This window comes from Lycorma delicatula, chromosome 2, assembly GCF_047948215.1.
Source record: "Lycorma delicatula isolate Av1 chromosome 2, ASM4794821v1, whole genome shotgun sequence".
Classification (NCBI taxonomy): domain Eukaryota; kingdom Metazoa; phylum Arthropoda; class Insecta; order Hemiptera; family Fulgoridae; genus Lycorma; species Lycorma delicatula.
This window is the reverse complement of record NC_134456.1, coordinates 205,668,651-205,686,684: the sequence shown is the minus strand read 5'-3', so window position 1 is coordinate 205,686,684 and position 18,034 is coordinate 205,668,651. Positions and strand designations below refer to the sequence as shown.

Below are 18,034 nucleotides of genomic sequence, written 5' to 3'. Positions count from 1 at the left end.
AACATTTCACATCAGTGGTAGGGTAAACATCCATAACTGCCAAATCTCGGGTAGCAAAAACCATCATGAAATTTTGCAGTGATAGTCCTAAGGTCAATATTTTTTGCACCCTATTTAACTATCTATCTATTTATTTATCTTTACAAACAAAGAGAGTATGGCCTGTTCTTCTTCCAGGAGGCAACCATAAATGGTATTGTTTATCTGGACATGCTTCAAAATTTTCTAATTCCTTAGTTAGATGATAATGATAACCTAGATTGACACCATTACCATCAGCAAGACAGGGCAGCACCTCACTACCACCTAGAAGTCCAAGATTTTCTTGATACTCAATTCCCAGGTTGGTGGATTGATCAGAGGATCCAATTGCATGGCCACCTCGCTCTCCAGATTCAACTCCATTAGATTTTTTTTCTTATGGGATTTCATTAAAGATCATGTTTATATACCACCTTTACCTGCTGATCTTGTTGAGCTGAGTTTGAATTAATGCCGCAGATGTTTGACTTGCTGGCTACAGTCTGGAATGAAATCAACTTCAGGTGGGATGTATACATTACAAATAAAAGTCATATCAAACCAAACTAAATGTTGAGTGACAAACCTTATGTGTTTTTCTATGAAATGAGAATTTTTATATGAAATACCTCAACCGAACCTGTAAGTTATCTCAATAAATTTTTTTATATGATTTTAAAGTTGTGATGTCCATTTTGAAACAGCGGACAGTAAGAATGATGCAAAAAAATCCATTTTTTTTTTTTAATAAACAGAAAAATTACTTTTTGTACCTGGTTACTGACTGAACAATTTTTTATTTTAATTATTCAATTAATGTATAATTAGCACATAAAAGTCAAAAGTATTTCTTATCTTTTTAATTTAAGTTACAATTAAAAATCATGACTGAAAATAATGTGAGAACAGAAAAATGTCCTCTAACAGTGAGCTGAGTTTTATTACATTATTTAAATTGTTGATTTAATAACTAAAAATTATAAAATGTATATATACCTAGATATTCTTCTTATAATTTAATATCGTATATCCTATTACTTTATATTGTATTCTACATTTGTAATCTTACTAATATTAAACAGAGAAATACTAGACAATATTAAATAAAAAAAAAAAAAAATTTTCTATATAATAAAAAAATAATTTGATATTTTAATTTACACATATTTCCTATAGTTATACCTGTCACTGAACATAATTATTTTCTCTGTATCATCTTTATAATGTTCCAAAACCTCCTTCAACAAAATAACTTTCTGGCCTCCTCCAGTACTCTTCATGTCACCTCCTTCCCATTTCTGTCCCATTCCAAGTACCTGAAACAAAAGAAAAATACTTTGTTAAAGTTTTTTTTTGACAATATAATTTTGTAAATTTTATTTCTGAGTACAAAATATCCAAATAACAAACAATGTAAACAAGAACTACTTTAACCAAATTACAGAAAAACTGTACTACAATGACACTGAAAAAATTTACCCTTTTAGTCGTAAAATATACGTGGTTGGCAATTATATTTTTTAAATGTAACAGTATTATATTTTTGTTGGCAATTTGCCAACAAAAATATAACACTTTGTTGTACTATGTAGTTTTAAGTAATAAATTGTAAATTTTTTTAAGTAATACATTGTTTTTCTTTCTTTTGCTGAATTTTTCCAAATCATACTAATGGTAGTATGACAGAACAGGAGTACTTGAAAACCACCCAGTTTCAGAAAAATGTCCCAAGGAAATATGGAAAGAAATCTTAATCCATGGATTAATTTTAGAAATAAGAATGAAGAGTCATACTACTTACACAGTGTTTATAAATCTTGAAGATTTGACAGTATAAAATAGAACAGAATGTTAAAAATTTTAAGCAATTTCTTTAATATATAAAAGAGTTACTGGAAATCTGAGAAACATCAAATAGCTATGCAATGAATGGCAAAGGTAGTAAACTTCAATAAAACGTAACAAAAAAGCAAAAGAGTAAGCAAACAAACACACATACAGATTTTCAAATTTGAACATGAAACATTAAATCATTTTATAGAAAAATACAAGTATGTGGAATGGAGTAATAATTCCCAAACAGAGTAACTAAAAATGTTAAGATTCATTAATGATAATGTCTTACACTAAAAATACTAGACTAATTGCTGTGAGTAAATATAAAAAAAGAGAGAAGAGATTGAGATGGTCAGATCATGTTAAAAAGATGTAGGTCAAGCACTGCATGTAGCCACATAAAAGGCTTTTTGTATACTCCTATTTTAGTAAATTCTTACCCCCCAGTTCTGTGTTCTTAGCAATATGCAGAATGTTGTCAGAAACCTACATAAAGGAGGGAGTATATGACAAAAACAATAAATCTGGTTTTGGCAGAAATAAATACTATCATTTTCAATGAATTGTTAAAACAATGACTTTTGTTTATATTAAGAGGACTGCAAATAAAACAAATACTAATTTGAATTAACAATTGGTATATTAACATGTTCATGATTTAATTTAATTTGTATTACATTGTTGAAAAATATATAATTTAATGTATGTACATGTCTGCTGTATGATGACTGAACAATATGAGTCTTTAAATGATAGATTGAGACGAGACTAGACTGACTGCTGGACTACGATGAGACTGGACTGCCAGATTCTAGAGCTTTGCCTATTATCTAAAAACAGATCTAGTAGAATGTTTACTGGGTTCTTCAACAGTAAAAGGCTTCAGAATTTACATTAAGGGGTGGGTTGTCCAGCATTTCTTTACTTACCCAAACTTACAAACCCTACCTTCAAAGATTTTCTGCGAAAATATTGCTTGAATCAAAATATACCAGATGAATCAACATTGTGTAAAGATTACATACCAACAATTTACCTACATGTTCTGGAAGAAATACACAATGAACTCAAGGACAGCATTACTTGGATTTCAGCTTACAAAACCACCAACAGTTATGGCCATTACATTGCGAATCTAATTGTCAGTACATTAAAACTATAGCCCCCTTCTTCCTATTTGGTGGCCTGCAAAGACCTTGAAAAGACAAATCATTCTACGATCATCAGATTTGTGAATGAGTGTATTAAAAAAATATTTCCTGAATCTTCTGCAGATGAAAGAGTGTTAATATTTCTTTCAGATGCTGATCCCTATATGATCAAGGCATCCAAAGCCCTCTCAAGTATTTTACCCCAATTTGATTCATCTGACGTGCTTTGCACATGGAGTACACTGATTCGCTCACGAAGTACGACCCACATTTGGGAATGTAAATAACCTGATTTCATCAACACTGAAAGTATTTCTTAAGGCACTTGCTCACAATAAGGCCTATAAAAAAACTACCAAATGTGCCTTTACCTCCCTAATTATTGTTAACTCGATGGGGAATGTGGATTGAAGCTGTACTGTTTTACAATGAACATTTCGAGGCCATCAAAGGTGTACTAAATGGCTATGGCAGTTTAAGGAAGCGTTTAACAATTCTAGTATTAAAAAAAAAACAACTGTGATTAGCACTCATTGTTCCCACATACCTGCAAGTATGAAAAAGCTTGAAACTCAAGGTTTGGCGTTGACTGAATCTATTCAGTTAATGAATAAACTCTGTCAAATAAACTCTGCACTGCCAGAGGTATTCTCATGTAAACTTAAAGAAACATTTGAAAACTATTTGAACAACAACCCAGGCTTTGAACCTTTGTGTAAAATTGGTAGTTTTATTAATGGGACAGGTGAACTTTTGCCAGAAACAATAAGTGCTAACATAGCACCCAAATTCAAATACTGCCCAGTTATCTCAGTGGATGTGAAACGATCCTTTTCCAATTATAAAAATATTTTGAGTGATCGAAGACACTATCTTACTACTGAACATTGGAACAGTACATGATCGTTTACGTTTACAAAAGTAACAAAATGTTAAATAATTGTTAATTATCAAATTTATCGATATGTTATTCAGCTACTTACTAACTATATGCTGATTTTAAAATAAAAAAAATAAAAACTAGTATTGCTATTATTAAGTTGCATATTCTGACACTTTTCATGCATATTTTAAACATTCTTCATGCATTTTTTGTTGCATATAATCCTTTCTTTCTTTTTCTTGTTTAGCCTCCGGTAACTACCGTTCAGATAATACTTCAGAGGATGAATGAGGATGATATGTATGAGTGTAAATAAAGTGTAGTCTTGTACATTCTCAGGTCGACCATTTCTGAGATGTGTGGTTAATTGAAACCCAACCACCAAAGACCGATATCCACGATCTAGTATTCAAGTCCGTGTAAAAATAACTGGCTTTACTAGGACTTGAACGCTGGAACTCTCGACTTCCAAATCAGCTGATTTGGGAAGACGCGTTCACCACTAGACCAACTCGGTGGGTTGTTGCATATAATCCGGTTTCTAATAATATATAAATGCTGAAAATGTGCTACCATGAAAAAAAAAATAGAATAATCTATTATGTTGTTATTCATATTGGTTTTCTCTTAAAAAAAAAACTGAAGCTCTCATGAACAGCACATAAAAACAAACTTTAAGATGATATAAAACTTAATTCTTCCACCACATGGTTCAAAAGATACAACTTTTCAAACATAAGGTTTTTCTTCTGACAATCATTTTTTTATAGTCATGATAATTCTGCCAACTGGTTCAGGCCAGTAATTGGCATTTTACGACCTTTTGTCCAAATAGTAAATCTCATACACTCTATTTCTCAGTGTCCACCTATCTGCTGTATTTTTTGACTACGGAATGACGGTTTTTTTTACAAGATTTTCAAACCAGCAAGTTTAGAAATATATAGAAACAAGGAAGATATCAAAAGCAGATTAGAATAAGCAAGAGCTTGTTTGCAGAGAACAATCTGCTAGTAGTAAATAAGGATTTAGGAATATAAAAGATTTAATAATTGACTGGAATGTAGTATTTTATGCAAGACAACATGGAAAAGAGCAACTCCTTTCTTTGTTCCTTTTGTTCTTCCTTTTATCCAAAAAGTATGCTTTTGAGAAAAATGAAAAACAATGTCTCATTTGCATTAGCCACATCAATAATTCTACTGAGTGAGCAACAGAATGATATATCAAATAGTTTTTTATTAAATTTCTTACTTGGCTTTGGAATAGTTTTCCTCTCAATTCACCTTGGTACAAGCTTAAGAAGGAATTAAACAAGAAAAAAAGAAGATTGCCTGTTGGATCAACCACATTAAAAAGAACTTTTTGGTTGATTTAATTCACCACAGAATTAAGAGTTGTAAGTGAAAATACAGTGTGGAAATTTGTTGTGTATAAAGAATGATCAGGATACAAACAACAAACCTTTGGCTAGATGGTGAAGACATTACAACCGTTTCACTGAGTCAGCAAGTTTCCAATCTATACAATGCTTTGATGAAAGGTACTCAATGTTTTTAACATTTAATTAATTATAATGTTATATCACAGTACATACTAATAAAAAAAATTGAGGACCTTATCTAGTCATTGAAAATAATTTTCTTAGAAATTTAAAAGCAATATAATTGGCTAAAATATTTTTTTTATTACTTAATATGCAAATGCACACTTATCATTCCTGAAGTCCAATCTGATCTCTAATCCCCTAACAACAGCTGCTATACAAAGCCATGACACTACTAGTGAGATATACCTAAACAACAGATATATATACAGTATACATCTGTTCCATAATGTGACACTCAATCATGAGAGGTAATTAATTATTCAATAGCAAACATTACAAACCAGCAGATTTCATAAAAATTTTTACCAAAGCATAATTTTAACATCTTTTTTAAAAAAATCTCAAAAATTATTTCATTTTTGTTTTTATTATCTCAGTTGCAACTAGCTTTCAATAAATTCAATATGTTTGGGCAAAACATGGATAACTGTGCATTATGTTTAAGTTATTATTTAGTGTACACTACATGTAGCACATTATGTTACATTCCAGTGCACTGCATCGCATTATTGCAATTAAAAAAAAAGATTAAAAAAAAGCTTCATGCATTCATCTCCAGAATTAGAAATGACTTCAGCAGCTGCTGTTATGTTTATTTACACTATAATGTTATCGACAGTCCATGAAACACACCCAAGTACGTCTGCACATATGTATACACACACACAATTTTAGTTTTTTACTACTAATTATAAAACTTGTTCTATTATTAGCATTCACTAGAAAGAAACTTACACAAAAAAGAAATACGGTTTAAAACTAGTGCCATAACTAACCACTGGTTTTCAAAGAATCCAGTTTTTAGATTAAATGTAATTACAGATTTTATATTAATTTATTACTATATTAATTCTTATTCTTATATATTTTATCTTAATTAGTTGTTGAACAGTCTTAGCTCTGAACAGTCTTGGAATGGCCATATAGTTAAAAATATGAATATTAAATAATAATATTATTATTATAAATTGTCAATTTTGTTCACTTTTCAAACACACTCCATATGATTAACTAGTTTCTTTGGCAATACATCTTAATAACTGACTTGATGCTCAAATTAGTGGTAGCTTTTTATACTTTTGGATAATGCTGATAAGCTTCATAAATGACAATGGGTGTCAACAGAAAATCCAAGTGTGTTGAAAATTTTAATAATAATGTACAAATATATTTTTCAACAAGTAAATATCGGTATTTAAGTAAAATTAAACTGTTACACAAGTACAGAAATTGGGAACCATATTTTCTGGATTTCTTTCATATAAATTAAATACAACATAAACATTCAAAATGTACATATATAGTGTGCGTTATTTAAAAGTATTTTCTACATAAAAACAATAACTTTCAGTTTTATACAGAATGCACAATAAATAATGATAAAATAAATTTTCATTACAAAAATGTTGTCTTACAAAGTACATTTTCTAAAAATCTATAGTGAAATATGTTTCACATAGAATTTTGGGCACTGCTCTAGTTAAGTAGCATATTTTATTCACTGGATATAAAAATGGGTATCAAAACTCAGTAACATATCAGATAAAAATATATTAAAAAAGTAAACTACAATTTTTATAGATCTCATACTTAAAATCATTCTAAAATAAATTCTAAATAATTTTTTTTTGTCTTCAGTCATCTGACTGGTTTGATGCAGCTCTCCAAGATTCCATATCTACTGCTAGTCATTTCATTTCAGTATACCCCCTATATCCTACATCCCTAACAATTTATTTTACATACTCCAAACGTTGCCTGCCTGCACAATTTTTTCCTTCTACCTGTCCCTCCAATATTAAAGTGACTATTCCAGCATGCCTTAATATGTGGCCTATAAGTCTGTCTCTTCTTTTAACTATATTTTTCCAAATGCTTCTTTCTTCATCTATTTGCCTCTTCATTTGACATTTATCCACCCATCTGATTTTTAACATTCTCCATTCACATTTCAAAAGCTTCTAATCTTTTCTTCTCAGGTACTCTGATCATCCAAGTTTCACTTCCATATAAAGCTATGCTCTAAACATATACTTTGAAAAATGTTATCCTGATGTTTAAATTAAATTTTTGATGTAAGCAAATTATATTTCTCAGTGAACGCTTGTTTTGCCTGTGCTGTTCAGCATTTTATATCACTCCTGCTTTGTCTATCTTTTGTAATTTTACTTCCCAAATAACAGACTTCCATATTCTTTACTCTTCCTATTTTTATATTTAGTGGTCCTTCTACATTATTTCTATTACATTTCATTACTTTCGTTTTGTTCTTGTGTATTTTCATGTGGTAGTTTTTGTGTAGGACTTCATCTATGCCGTTCATTGTTTCTTCTAAATCCTTTTGGTATCATGACTATAACACTTTTTTTGAAAAGTGTTATAGTCATGATATGCTTATATTATATAATAAGCATTATATAATATAATGCTTATTAAAATAAGCATTATATTATATAAATAAGCTATATAATTATTGATAATTATAACAATTATTTTAATAACAATAATTATAGATATTAAATATAATTATAGAAATAAGCTATATTTTAAGGTGGAAATAAGTTACTTTAAATTAATTTTAATTGGAAAAGTCTGAGTAAAAGTTTCATTAAAAAAATAAAGCAATAAGTAAAGGTTTAAGAGATCTTTAAAAATTATAGTAATTAAAGAAAACACAGGGGTCTGATTATAATTACATTTTATATAAAATAAAAATACCCACACAACAAATTAGTTAATAAAACTGAATTTTAAATGTCACTGACCCCACTGTTTTATCAGCATTTTTAATAATAATAAAATAGTGACATTATTTATACTCTTCCTGGTAAAACAATAATAAAAAAATCATTTACAATATGGTACAGAGTATCATATTCACTTGTCTACTATGACCCACATTAAAACATAAAAATAAAAGTGCATCTTTTTTGTATAGTAATATGTCATAACTTATCATTTTAGTATTTTAGTTTACTCTCAAACTATTTATTTTTTTTAAAAATCGTACCCTTTTTTACAATATACTTATTTGATAAATTGATTTTAGATCTGAGTATTCTATCTATTATTTTGGTAATAAAATAACAAGGAGCGGATTTGAGATTAATTAATGGACACATTGGGTTATCCCCTTTATAGGAAGACCCGTAAGTTTGGGGGCAAATAGTTTAAATGGATATAATCTAGAAGAATGATACCTCAAATTATTAATATAATTAAAAACTGCTTTATAATTTGTTACTAAAGCTTTTTGTGATTTTTTTGAAATTTACTAGTTGGGTCTTTTATTTTTGAAAAAACCCCTTTCACTTACATATTTTTCTATTAAACTATTATATTCATTAATATATATATATATATATATATATATATATATATATATAAAGAAAAACTAGATTCAGAAATAGATATTATAAAATGTATTGCAGGAAAAAATGGATATAACATGTCATTGATTGATAATATTTATAAAAAACAGAAAATAAAATCTAATAATACAACGTTGATACCTATAAATAATAAAAGTGTTGATGAAAATATTTATAAAATATCCCTATACTAACAACATATTGAAAATATGATTGATGTTTATAACAATACAAAATATAAAATAGCTTATACAATCATGTAATAAAATATCTGAAAATTCATAATAATGATAATGATCCTAATAATCTGTGTGCTATCTATAAAATAATGCAATGATTGTAACAAAATTTAAACTGGGAAAACTGATAGATCATTTAGGTCAAGGGTTGCACGACACTTAAGATCTTATAAAAATAACAAGTTAGGTTTCTCCAATCTTGCAGACCATTTAATAATCAATAACCATTCAATCACAGATTCGGATATAAATTAAAAAATACTAGAAATCGTAAAAGGATGTAATAATAATAAAAAATTAAATATTTTAGAAAAATATTATATGTACAAGTGCAGACAGAAGTTTAGCTTGATTAATATGCAGACAGCGTTTGATAATGACTTTCTTATCAGAACCGCCATAGATAATAGCACATTTATATAACTTATAAAAATTTAAACAATCAGTACAGTTCTGTATGTGTGGCTGGCCACATGGAATATTTTATTTTTGACTTCATATTTTTATGTTATGTTGACAATTTTATGTTTTGAGTTTGATGTATAATTATAAAAAAAAGAATTATCAACTGATGATGAGGGAAACCCTCGAAAGCACTATTAAACGAAAAAACAATACGCATAAGGTAAGAGGTTCAATTGTGTACTGTTGGTGCAAAATTGTGTTATACTTTTGTCTTGGATATATATATCTAATTTTTAACTTTTTATTTAAACCATAAAATAAAGATCTCAGTTACTCATGACGTAAAAATGTAATTACTAAAGGATTTTTATTTAGCAGACTATATTTTCCTACAAACTCAAATTGCGTAAATTGCAAATTGTATATATATATATATAATTAATTATACATTTTTATATCATGAATAATTGAGACACTATTTTATGGGGTTTAAATAAAAAGTTACATATATATATATATATATATATATATATATATATATATAAAGAGAGAGAGAGAGAGAGAGAGAGAGAGAACATCTTTCCTTACTGCCTATTATAAAAAAAGAAACAAAAGAGCAATAAGGATAATATAGGATAACAATAAGGATGGATAATAAGGAATATTTATGAAAATATAAATAAATATTTATGGATATAAAAAGTTATAATTACAATGTACTATGCATGCATATCATACCTTGAGAGGGATGTCAAAATATTTGGCTGATCTGAGAAATCTTTTAAAGCCATCAGTCTCATTTGAAGCTACTACTACAGCCAGGAAATCTGTAAAAAAAAGTAAACACAAACTTAATATTAATATGGAAATGATATTGACCAGTTCAGTAACCATACAAGTTAAAGGAATGAATTATATAAGTTGTAAAGATCAGATAGCTAAACGATTCATTCTTTCATATGAAGTAGAAAAAATATTTATTTATCTGTCTGCACAACTGTTATAAAAATATTATTTAATTTATAAATTTTAATATAATTTTTATTCCCCCCCCCCCACCATATACTGGAAGATAGCACTTCTATGTTAGTAAATGTTGCAACATAAAAATACTGTATTACGAGTATAATAAAATTAATTCATGAATATAATGATTGTTTATAGCGTACTACTGGGAAACTAAATCATTAATCATTATCTAACAAGATATGTCTCTTAAAGGAGAAGGAAGAGCAATCATCTTTTAATCAATCCCAAAGGTAAAAGAACAAAATGTAAGATCTGGTCTTATCCTATGAGGGTATAAATTTGTAGGATTCCCACCTCTTGTGGGAGATGACAAAAGGAGACCTAGCTGTTTGAAGGCAAAATGCATTAATCACTTTCACAACAACAGAACAAATAAAAAAAAACAATAAATGCGTAACAAGTATTAATTTACTGCATTTCATAAGTTATAGCTAACCTGAGGTATGTATGCCACTAACGGAACGGGGGATTCCATCCTTGGCTTTTGTTGTGGAAGATTGTCTTATATTGTGCTCTGTGTTTAGTGAGTTGTAAGCAGTCCAGACCGGTGTTCAACAGGGCTTATACCTGCGTCGACAGACAATGTAAGAAGGGTCTGCTAGAACATCCGCCGGGCGGCCAGCTACCTGGATTATAGGCCAGTCACATTAAGAAAAGGATAATCCTTTTTTTAATTTTATTTTTATTCTATTCAAATTTTTCTAATAATGTAAAGTGAACTCTTGTAGTCATTACGAATACATTAAGTTAATAGCCTATTATTATAGGACTATTGCGCTAGTTTTAAAATAATTTTATTTTAAATCGTTTGATATAATCTGTACCTATTTAGGTCTATAGGTTATATCTTGCTTATTATTTCCTTGTCAGTGATTTTATTTTGCAGCAAGTGTAGATTAAGAAGTGCTAAATTAAGTTTAATTTTAATTTTTAATTTTTCTGTTTTATTTTTCCTCAATGGAAGGAAAAATAAGGCCTCCCCCACCCCGTTCTCCCACTCCGGAACTGTCCGACGGTGGAGAGGAAAGCGAGCTAGGAAGCGCCAGAAACGCAGGGACTCCGCGCCGCCTATGGAGACGGAGCCCGTAGCGGGCTGCAGCAGCCGCCAACCCGCAGGCTGATGATGGGGCCCCATCACAGCCTGCTACCGTCAGGCGGGAGAAAATCCCGCCGATAATGCTGGACTGCCCGAAGGAGTGGCCAGCATTGTCCCGTGACATAAAGTCAAGGATCGGGGGGCGCCTGGTTGCCAAGAGCACCGGGCTTTCAATCAGGCTGCAGCTGGGCAGCGAGGCGGATTACCGGGCGGTGCAGAGTTTCCTGCACTCGAAGGGAATCGCCTTCCACTCCTTTCAGCTCCCGAAGGACAGGGAGCTGAAGGTTGTCATACGGGGGATCCCCTATGGGGCTACCCTGGAGGAGATAAGGGAGGAACTGACCTCCCTTGGTTTTGAGGTGACTTCGGTCAAGAAGCTCCTCACGAGGGACGGTCGGGAAACCCCGACCTGCCTAGTGGCCCTGAAAAGGACCCCAAGCGCGAGAAAAATTTATGACCTCAGCGATATTTTTTATTGCAAGGTCGCAGTGACTGCGTTTGTGTCACGAGGGGGGCCACCCCAGTGCCACAGATGCCAGAAATTTGGACACTCGTCCAATTACTGCCAGAGGGCCCAGCAATGCGTGAAGTGTGGTGGAAACCACGACACTTCTGCCTGCGTCAAGCCGCGTGAGGAACCAGCCTCATGCGTCAACTGTAAGGGGCCACATCCGGCCAATTACAGGGGCTGCCCCTATTATAAGGAGCAGACAAACAAAGTCAAGGGACTTAAAAAGCCCGCGACTTTAGACGGCCGCAGCTGGGCCCGTGTTGCCGGTGGGGGAAAAACAGTCCCCAAACCGGAGGTGCCGGCACCTGTGGCCAAAGCGGTAGTGAAAAAAGGGGAGGTACCCTCCCTAACACCCGCCAAGCCAAAACCGGCGGCAACCACCAAGAAGGTGGTGAAACAAAAGGCGGCGACAAAGCCGCCGAAGAAGGCCAAGCCTTCCTCGACGGGAAAGGCAAAGCCTGCTCCGGCTGGGCAGGCCAAGCAGGGTGTTAAAAACACCGCGGCCCCGGTGGCCCCGCGCCCCACCAAAAGGGCGGCCGCGTCAAAAGGCGCCTCCAGCGGCAAACCGAAACCGGCTACCCCGTTGGAGACCACGGGCGTGGACTTCCTGTCACAGATGACAGTGAGGGATGTCCTCCCAGACATAATGATGGTTTTGCCACGCCTGCTCCAGGCAAAATCTCTCAAGGACTGTATTCAGTCCTTAATAGAGTGCCTCATGACTGTACTGTCTAGGTATGGTTAGGCCCACCCTCAGACTCTTGCAGTGGAACGCCAACTCAGTAGTAGGCCGGACGGAGGAACTAAGCCGTCTGGCCGAGGATCTACTGATAGACGCGATACTGTTGTCTGAGACGTGCTTGAACCCAAACAAGCAACTGACCCTTCGGAACTATTTTACATATAGGACGGATAGGCCAGTTCGACCCGGAATTCGCACCTCTGGTGGAACTGCGGTTTTAGTCCACAGACGCCACATGCATACGCGCGTTGTTCTTCATACAAACGTGATGGAGCAAACGTGTGTACATGTGGAGCATCTAGGCACGGTGTATCGGCTGGTTTCGGCTTATAGCAAGCCGAACGATGCGGCAACCGGCGCAGATCTGGATGCCGTGCTGGAAAATTGGGATGGGCCCATGATACTCATGGGCGACCTCAATGCCAAACACGTGTCATGGAACAGCAATCTGACAAATCCGAATGGCAGATTGCTGTGAAAGGGCGAGAGCCCGCCGCTTGGTCGTCGTAGGCCCTGAGGTGCCCACGTTCGTTCATCGCACAGGCAGATGTAGGCCTGACGTGCTGGATATCGCAGTCATGAAGGGGGATACCCTCCCGTTCATGATTGAAACGATAGAAGACCTCAGCTCGGACCATTCCCCTGTCCTGTTGGAACTAGGTCAGGCAGGGTGTGGCCGAGATCCCCCGCCTATACCCCGAAGGTCAGTTAACTGGAAAAGGTTCTACGAGACCCTCCAGCGGGAGTACAGGCCGGTAAATCCTGAGCTCCTGAACACCCCGGAGGAAATCGACGACACTGTCGGGCGCGTCACGTCGTCAATGACCGAGGCCCTGGCAGGCAGCTCATCGGCCAAAACTCGAGCAGTTGTTCGAAACGACCTCCCTCCTCATATCTCCGAAGCCATAACGGAGAAACGACGACTGAGGAGGAGATATCGAATCACCCTGTCCTCCGCTGATAAGCGGGACTTTTATAATCAAACGGACAGGGTAAAACAACTGCTGACAAGCCATCGAGAGGATTCGTGGAACGAATACCTCGCCACGGTCTCTGACGACATCTCCTCGGTGTTCAGGCTGAACAGGAGACTGCGAGAAGGGAAGAAGCCTCGCCATCCGGTTGTGGGGCAGCGAGGTTTTCTTGCCTACTCGGAGGCGGAGAGGGCCGAGGTTTTCGCCGATACCTTGGAGGAGCAGTTCACTCCAAACCCCCCTCCCACCACGAACGACGAGCACACAACCGAGGTGGAATCCTTTCTTGTAGATTATTTCTCACAGGTGGAGGACGCCCCTCTAGAGATTGACCAAGTCACTGAAGCAGAAGTTTCCGCAGCCGTTAAGGCCACAAGCCCCGACAAGGCCCCGGGTGTCGACGGGATCAGCGCCCATGCATTCCGGAACATACCGGCCTCCGTGATTACAGCAATTTCGGTGATATTCACGTCCATTTTGTACGTTGGATATTTCCCGAATTGTTGGAAAACGGCCAAAGTCGTATGTTTACCCAAATTGGGGAAAAGTTCACTTTTCCCCCGGAATTATAGGCCAATCTCCCTGTTACCGGTATTGTCTAAGTTGTTCGAGAGAATTTTCCTCGAAAAACTGAGGCGATACATGGAGGGAGAAGTGCGGCCCGAGCAATTTGGGTTCAGGGAGGGTCACTCAACTACCCTCCAACTGGTAAAAATAATAGATGACCTTGTCGGAGGCCTGAACAGGAAAGCGGTGACTGCAGCCGTTTTCCTGGATGTGGCCAAGGCCTTTGACAAAGTTTGGCATAGCGGGCTGCTTTACAAGCTAGCGCGATCGGCGATCCCCTACCGCTATGTCAGACTGATGCGGTCATATCTGCTAGACCGACATATTGTCGTGCGCCTAGGGGAAACGATTTCCTCTACCAGAGAAATAGCCGCTGGGGTTCCCCAAGGAGCAGTGCTCTCCCCGTTCCTGTACACTTTGTACGTGAACGATATGCCGCTGTCGGAAGGGGTCAAAACGGCCCTTTACGCAGACGACACGGCATATTTCTACAAATCTGCAAATGTGGATTACGCGGTCCGGAGGCTCCAAAGGCAGCTGGACTTAGTGGAACCGTGGCTCGACATGTGGAGAATCAGGGTCAACGGTAAAAAATCGGTGGCCGTGATGTTCACATGCAAGACACGAAAACCGGCCAGACAGCTGGAAATCTCAGGGGAGAAAATCCCATTTGAGAAAACAGTTAAGTACCTGGGGGTGGTGTTGGACAGGCGGCTTACCTTCGGCGAACATGTAAATTATGCGACCCGGAGGGCTAAGGCCGCCAGAGCCTCGCTATACCCAGTGCTGAACAGTGCCAGCCCCTACCCACTGGCAACTAAGCTTCTCATTTTTCGGCTGTACGTACTGCCGATTCTAACATATGCTTACCCGGGGGCATGGGGGGCAGTGTTGAGCTCCTCGCTTCAAACGAAGATCGAGGCCGTCCAAAACATTGCGTTGCGGACGATCTTTGGAGCTCCGTGGTTCGTCAGGAACGCCACTCTCCGATCTGATGCGAGATTTCAATCCGTGTCCGAGGTGGGGGTGGCGCAGGCGCGCAGACTGTTCGGGAGAGCGGCTGTGTCCGAACACAGTCATCTTCGGAACATCTGCCGAGAGGACCCAACTCCGACAGTTGTAAGGAAGCGGCCTCACGCCGTACTGGACGAACCACCGTGATGGTGCGGTGCGGTAGCCGAAAATCGACAAACCAGGCTTAGGGGCCTCCATATCGCATGAGCCATAAACGGAATAGTGCGTCAGACACGTTTCCGGGGTCGCGAGTGAATAGTTTTCGCGAGTTATATAGTCTGAAGACGTCAAATACGGTAAGTCGCGCATAAAACAAAAACGCGGTTTTTTTTTGGGTTTTTTTCCGCGTGTGTTTTGTTCTGTTTCTCTTGTTTCAGAAACGGGAGAAACGTGGATGTGGAACGACTCGTCGTGCCGTCTTGGGAAACGGCCTTTCCTTCCTCTCATCCTGCCAGTCCAAAGGAAAGTAAAAATCAAATTTTTATTTTTTATTTGTATTTATTTATTTTTTTTACTTCTTTTTCTTCTTGTGTGTGTGTTCTGCTTCTTTTGTTGCAGAAACCAACAGCCACCACAAAACAAATGGTTTCTTCACTGCGGCCACGCGGTCCCCCCAACCCCCTCTCGGACACACGTGTGTCTGAAGGTTAATAATTACGTGGAGTAAATAAATTCTGTTTACTTCTTCTAAGAAAATCGCCGCCCCAAAACCGCGATCGCGAATAGGTATCACCATTCTGTAAGTTCCCTATTACATTCCTTTCCTTTCAAGAAAGAAGAAAGAGGGAACGAGCCCAGCAGCCATCAGCCCAGCAGTCACAAGCCCAGCAGTCACCTGCCCAGCAGCCACTGACAGCACGGAAGAACGAAGAAACCTGCACTTTCCCCCGTTCAGCCCTTCGGGGCCTCGGGAAATTCAAGGTTAATGGTATGTAACTTCGGTTACTACCAATTCTTGGAAAGTGCAGGCCAAAGAAGAACGAAGAGGTCTTCGGAAGAAGAAGAGGGAGAAGAAGAGATGAAAAAGAAGGAAGACCCACCACTCGTCTCAACATCACGGACTGGAGTCCGGAACAGAGCCCAGCAGAGATGCGTCCTGAAGGGCAGCCATACCAGAAGCGGATGAAGAGCTTCTACACAACCTCTCCTTTTCAAAACTTACAGTAAGATAAAATAACCCAGCAATTGCGACTCCTCCGGAAAAGGGGACGCATTGCTCCCTCCTTACAGGTAGTGCCCCGTTGTGGCGTATTCCTGCTAGCCTATTAAGAGTTAGCACCGAAAGGACTTCAGTGGACGGTCTGAAGGGGAATTACGTCGGGAGGACAGGCTTTATAAGCCTAGCCTTCCGCGGTCGGCCCATGAAATGGGTTCGATAACGCTGGTTCAACAACGGATTGGAATGCAATTAAATCCGTCTTAAATTCACTAAAATAATAATACACAAAACTTGTAAAAATTAGACCCGAGATATAAAATTACCCTTTTAAAAACCAAGCCCGATTAGAATCATCCAGCAGCAAGAGACTCTGTCCAGGTTCTGCGATAAAGTAGGGAGTAATAAACTCCCGCCAACTTTGCATTCCATTCCATGTATGCCACTGGTTGCTGAAAATTTTATAACAATAAAAAAACTTTCTTATGATAATTCAAATATATACTTTAATTTTCTCTCTTCAAGAGTTAGACTCAATATTTATGATTATTATCTGCAGCTAGAATGTTTCAAGAGTTTAAATCCCAAAAATGAAATATGTGAATGAAAACAGTTAAATGCATGTTGAAACCAGTTCCAATATATACATATTCATTTCTAATAGAAAGTCACATTCATTTCTAGAAACATATAATAAAGTATTTTTTAATGTCTTTTATTTTTCTTTAACACGTCTACTGAGTTGTAATGAAATAAATACCATGAAACTGCATACACAATGTAAAACTTTTTCAACTTTTACATAATGCTGTAAAATTTAAATTACAGTATTAAAGAGAATTATGTATTGTATTAAATTGGTACAAGAACAGATGTCCATGACAGACATTTTTAATTATGTAGGTTAAAAGTGACACATTATATAAAAAAAGTTGATAAAGATTTCATACTATCCCACTCTCTTATCTGTGTGATGTACCTGATGTGCATAATAATCACTACCTAAAGATGCTTTTACTGTAACTGCTTTCAAAGAGCTTTACTTTGCAGCTGTTAATTGAACAGGGTGAGTGTATTAAAACGCTCAATACCAGTTTTTTTTATACGGATAAGCAACTGTATATTTGCTTAAGATATAGTCAAAACCATTTTACCCCTAACCCACATGTAGTATCCCTAGTACTCAATATTTGTTGTTTTTTAGTATAACTAGGCCATTTTCAGATGTGATTAACATCTTATATCATATCCAGCTACTATAGTTTTGGCAATGACAAACAGAAATGGAAGATCAATCCTCCAGTAAGAGGTGAGACTAATTCACCCCATCAGTGTAAACATGTTCTTATACTTTTTAGCTGTAAACATAAACATATTACAACATATCTAATTAATTCAAAAATGTTTCTTATTTAATTATTACTCTCATT

At 36.2% G+C, this 18,034-nt stretch overlaps 1 protein-coding gene across 1 annotated transcript in view; it reads right to left on the bottom strand.

Moving 5' to 3' along the window:
* The window catches only part of Plod (procollagen lysyl hydroxylase), a 147,005-nt gene that overhangs the window by 109,636 nt on the left and 19,335 nt on the right, over nucleotides 1–18,034 (bottom strand). Inside the window, exons 2-3 of the mRNA XM_075357076.1 lie at nucleotides 10,254–10,342; nucleotides 1,204–1,337 (exon numbers count right to left, since the gene is read on the bottom strand). Of these exons, the coding sequence (XP_075213191.1) occupies nucleotides 1,204–1,337; nucleotides 10,254–10,342 (223 nt within the window). The remainder of the gene's footprint in view (nucleotides 1–1,203; nucleotides 1,338–10,253; nucleotides 10,343–18,034) is intronic.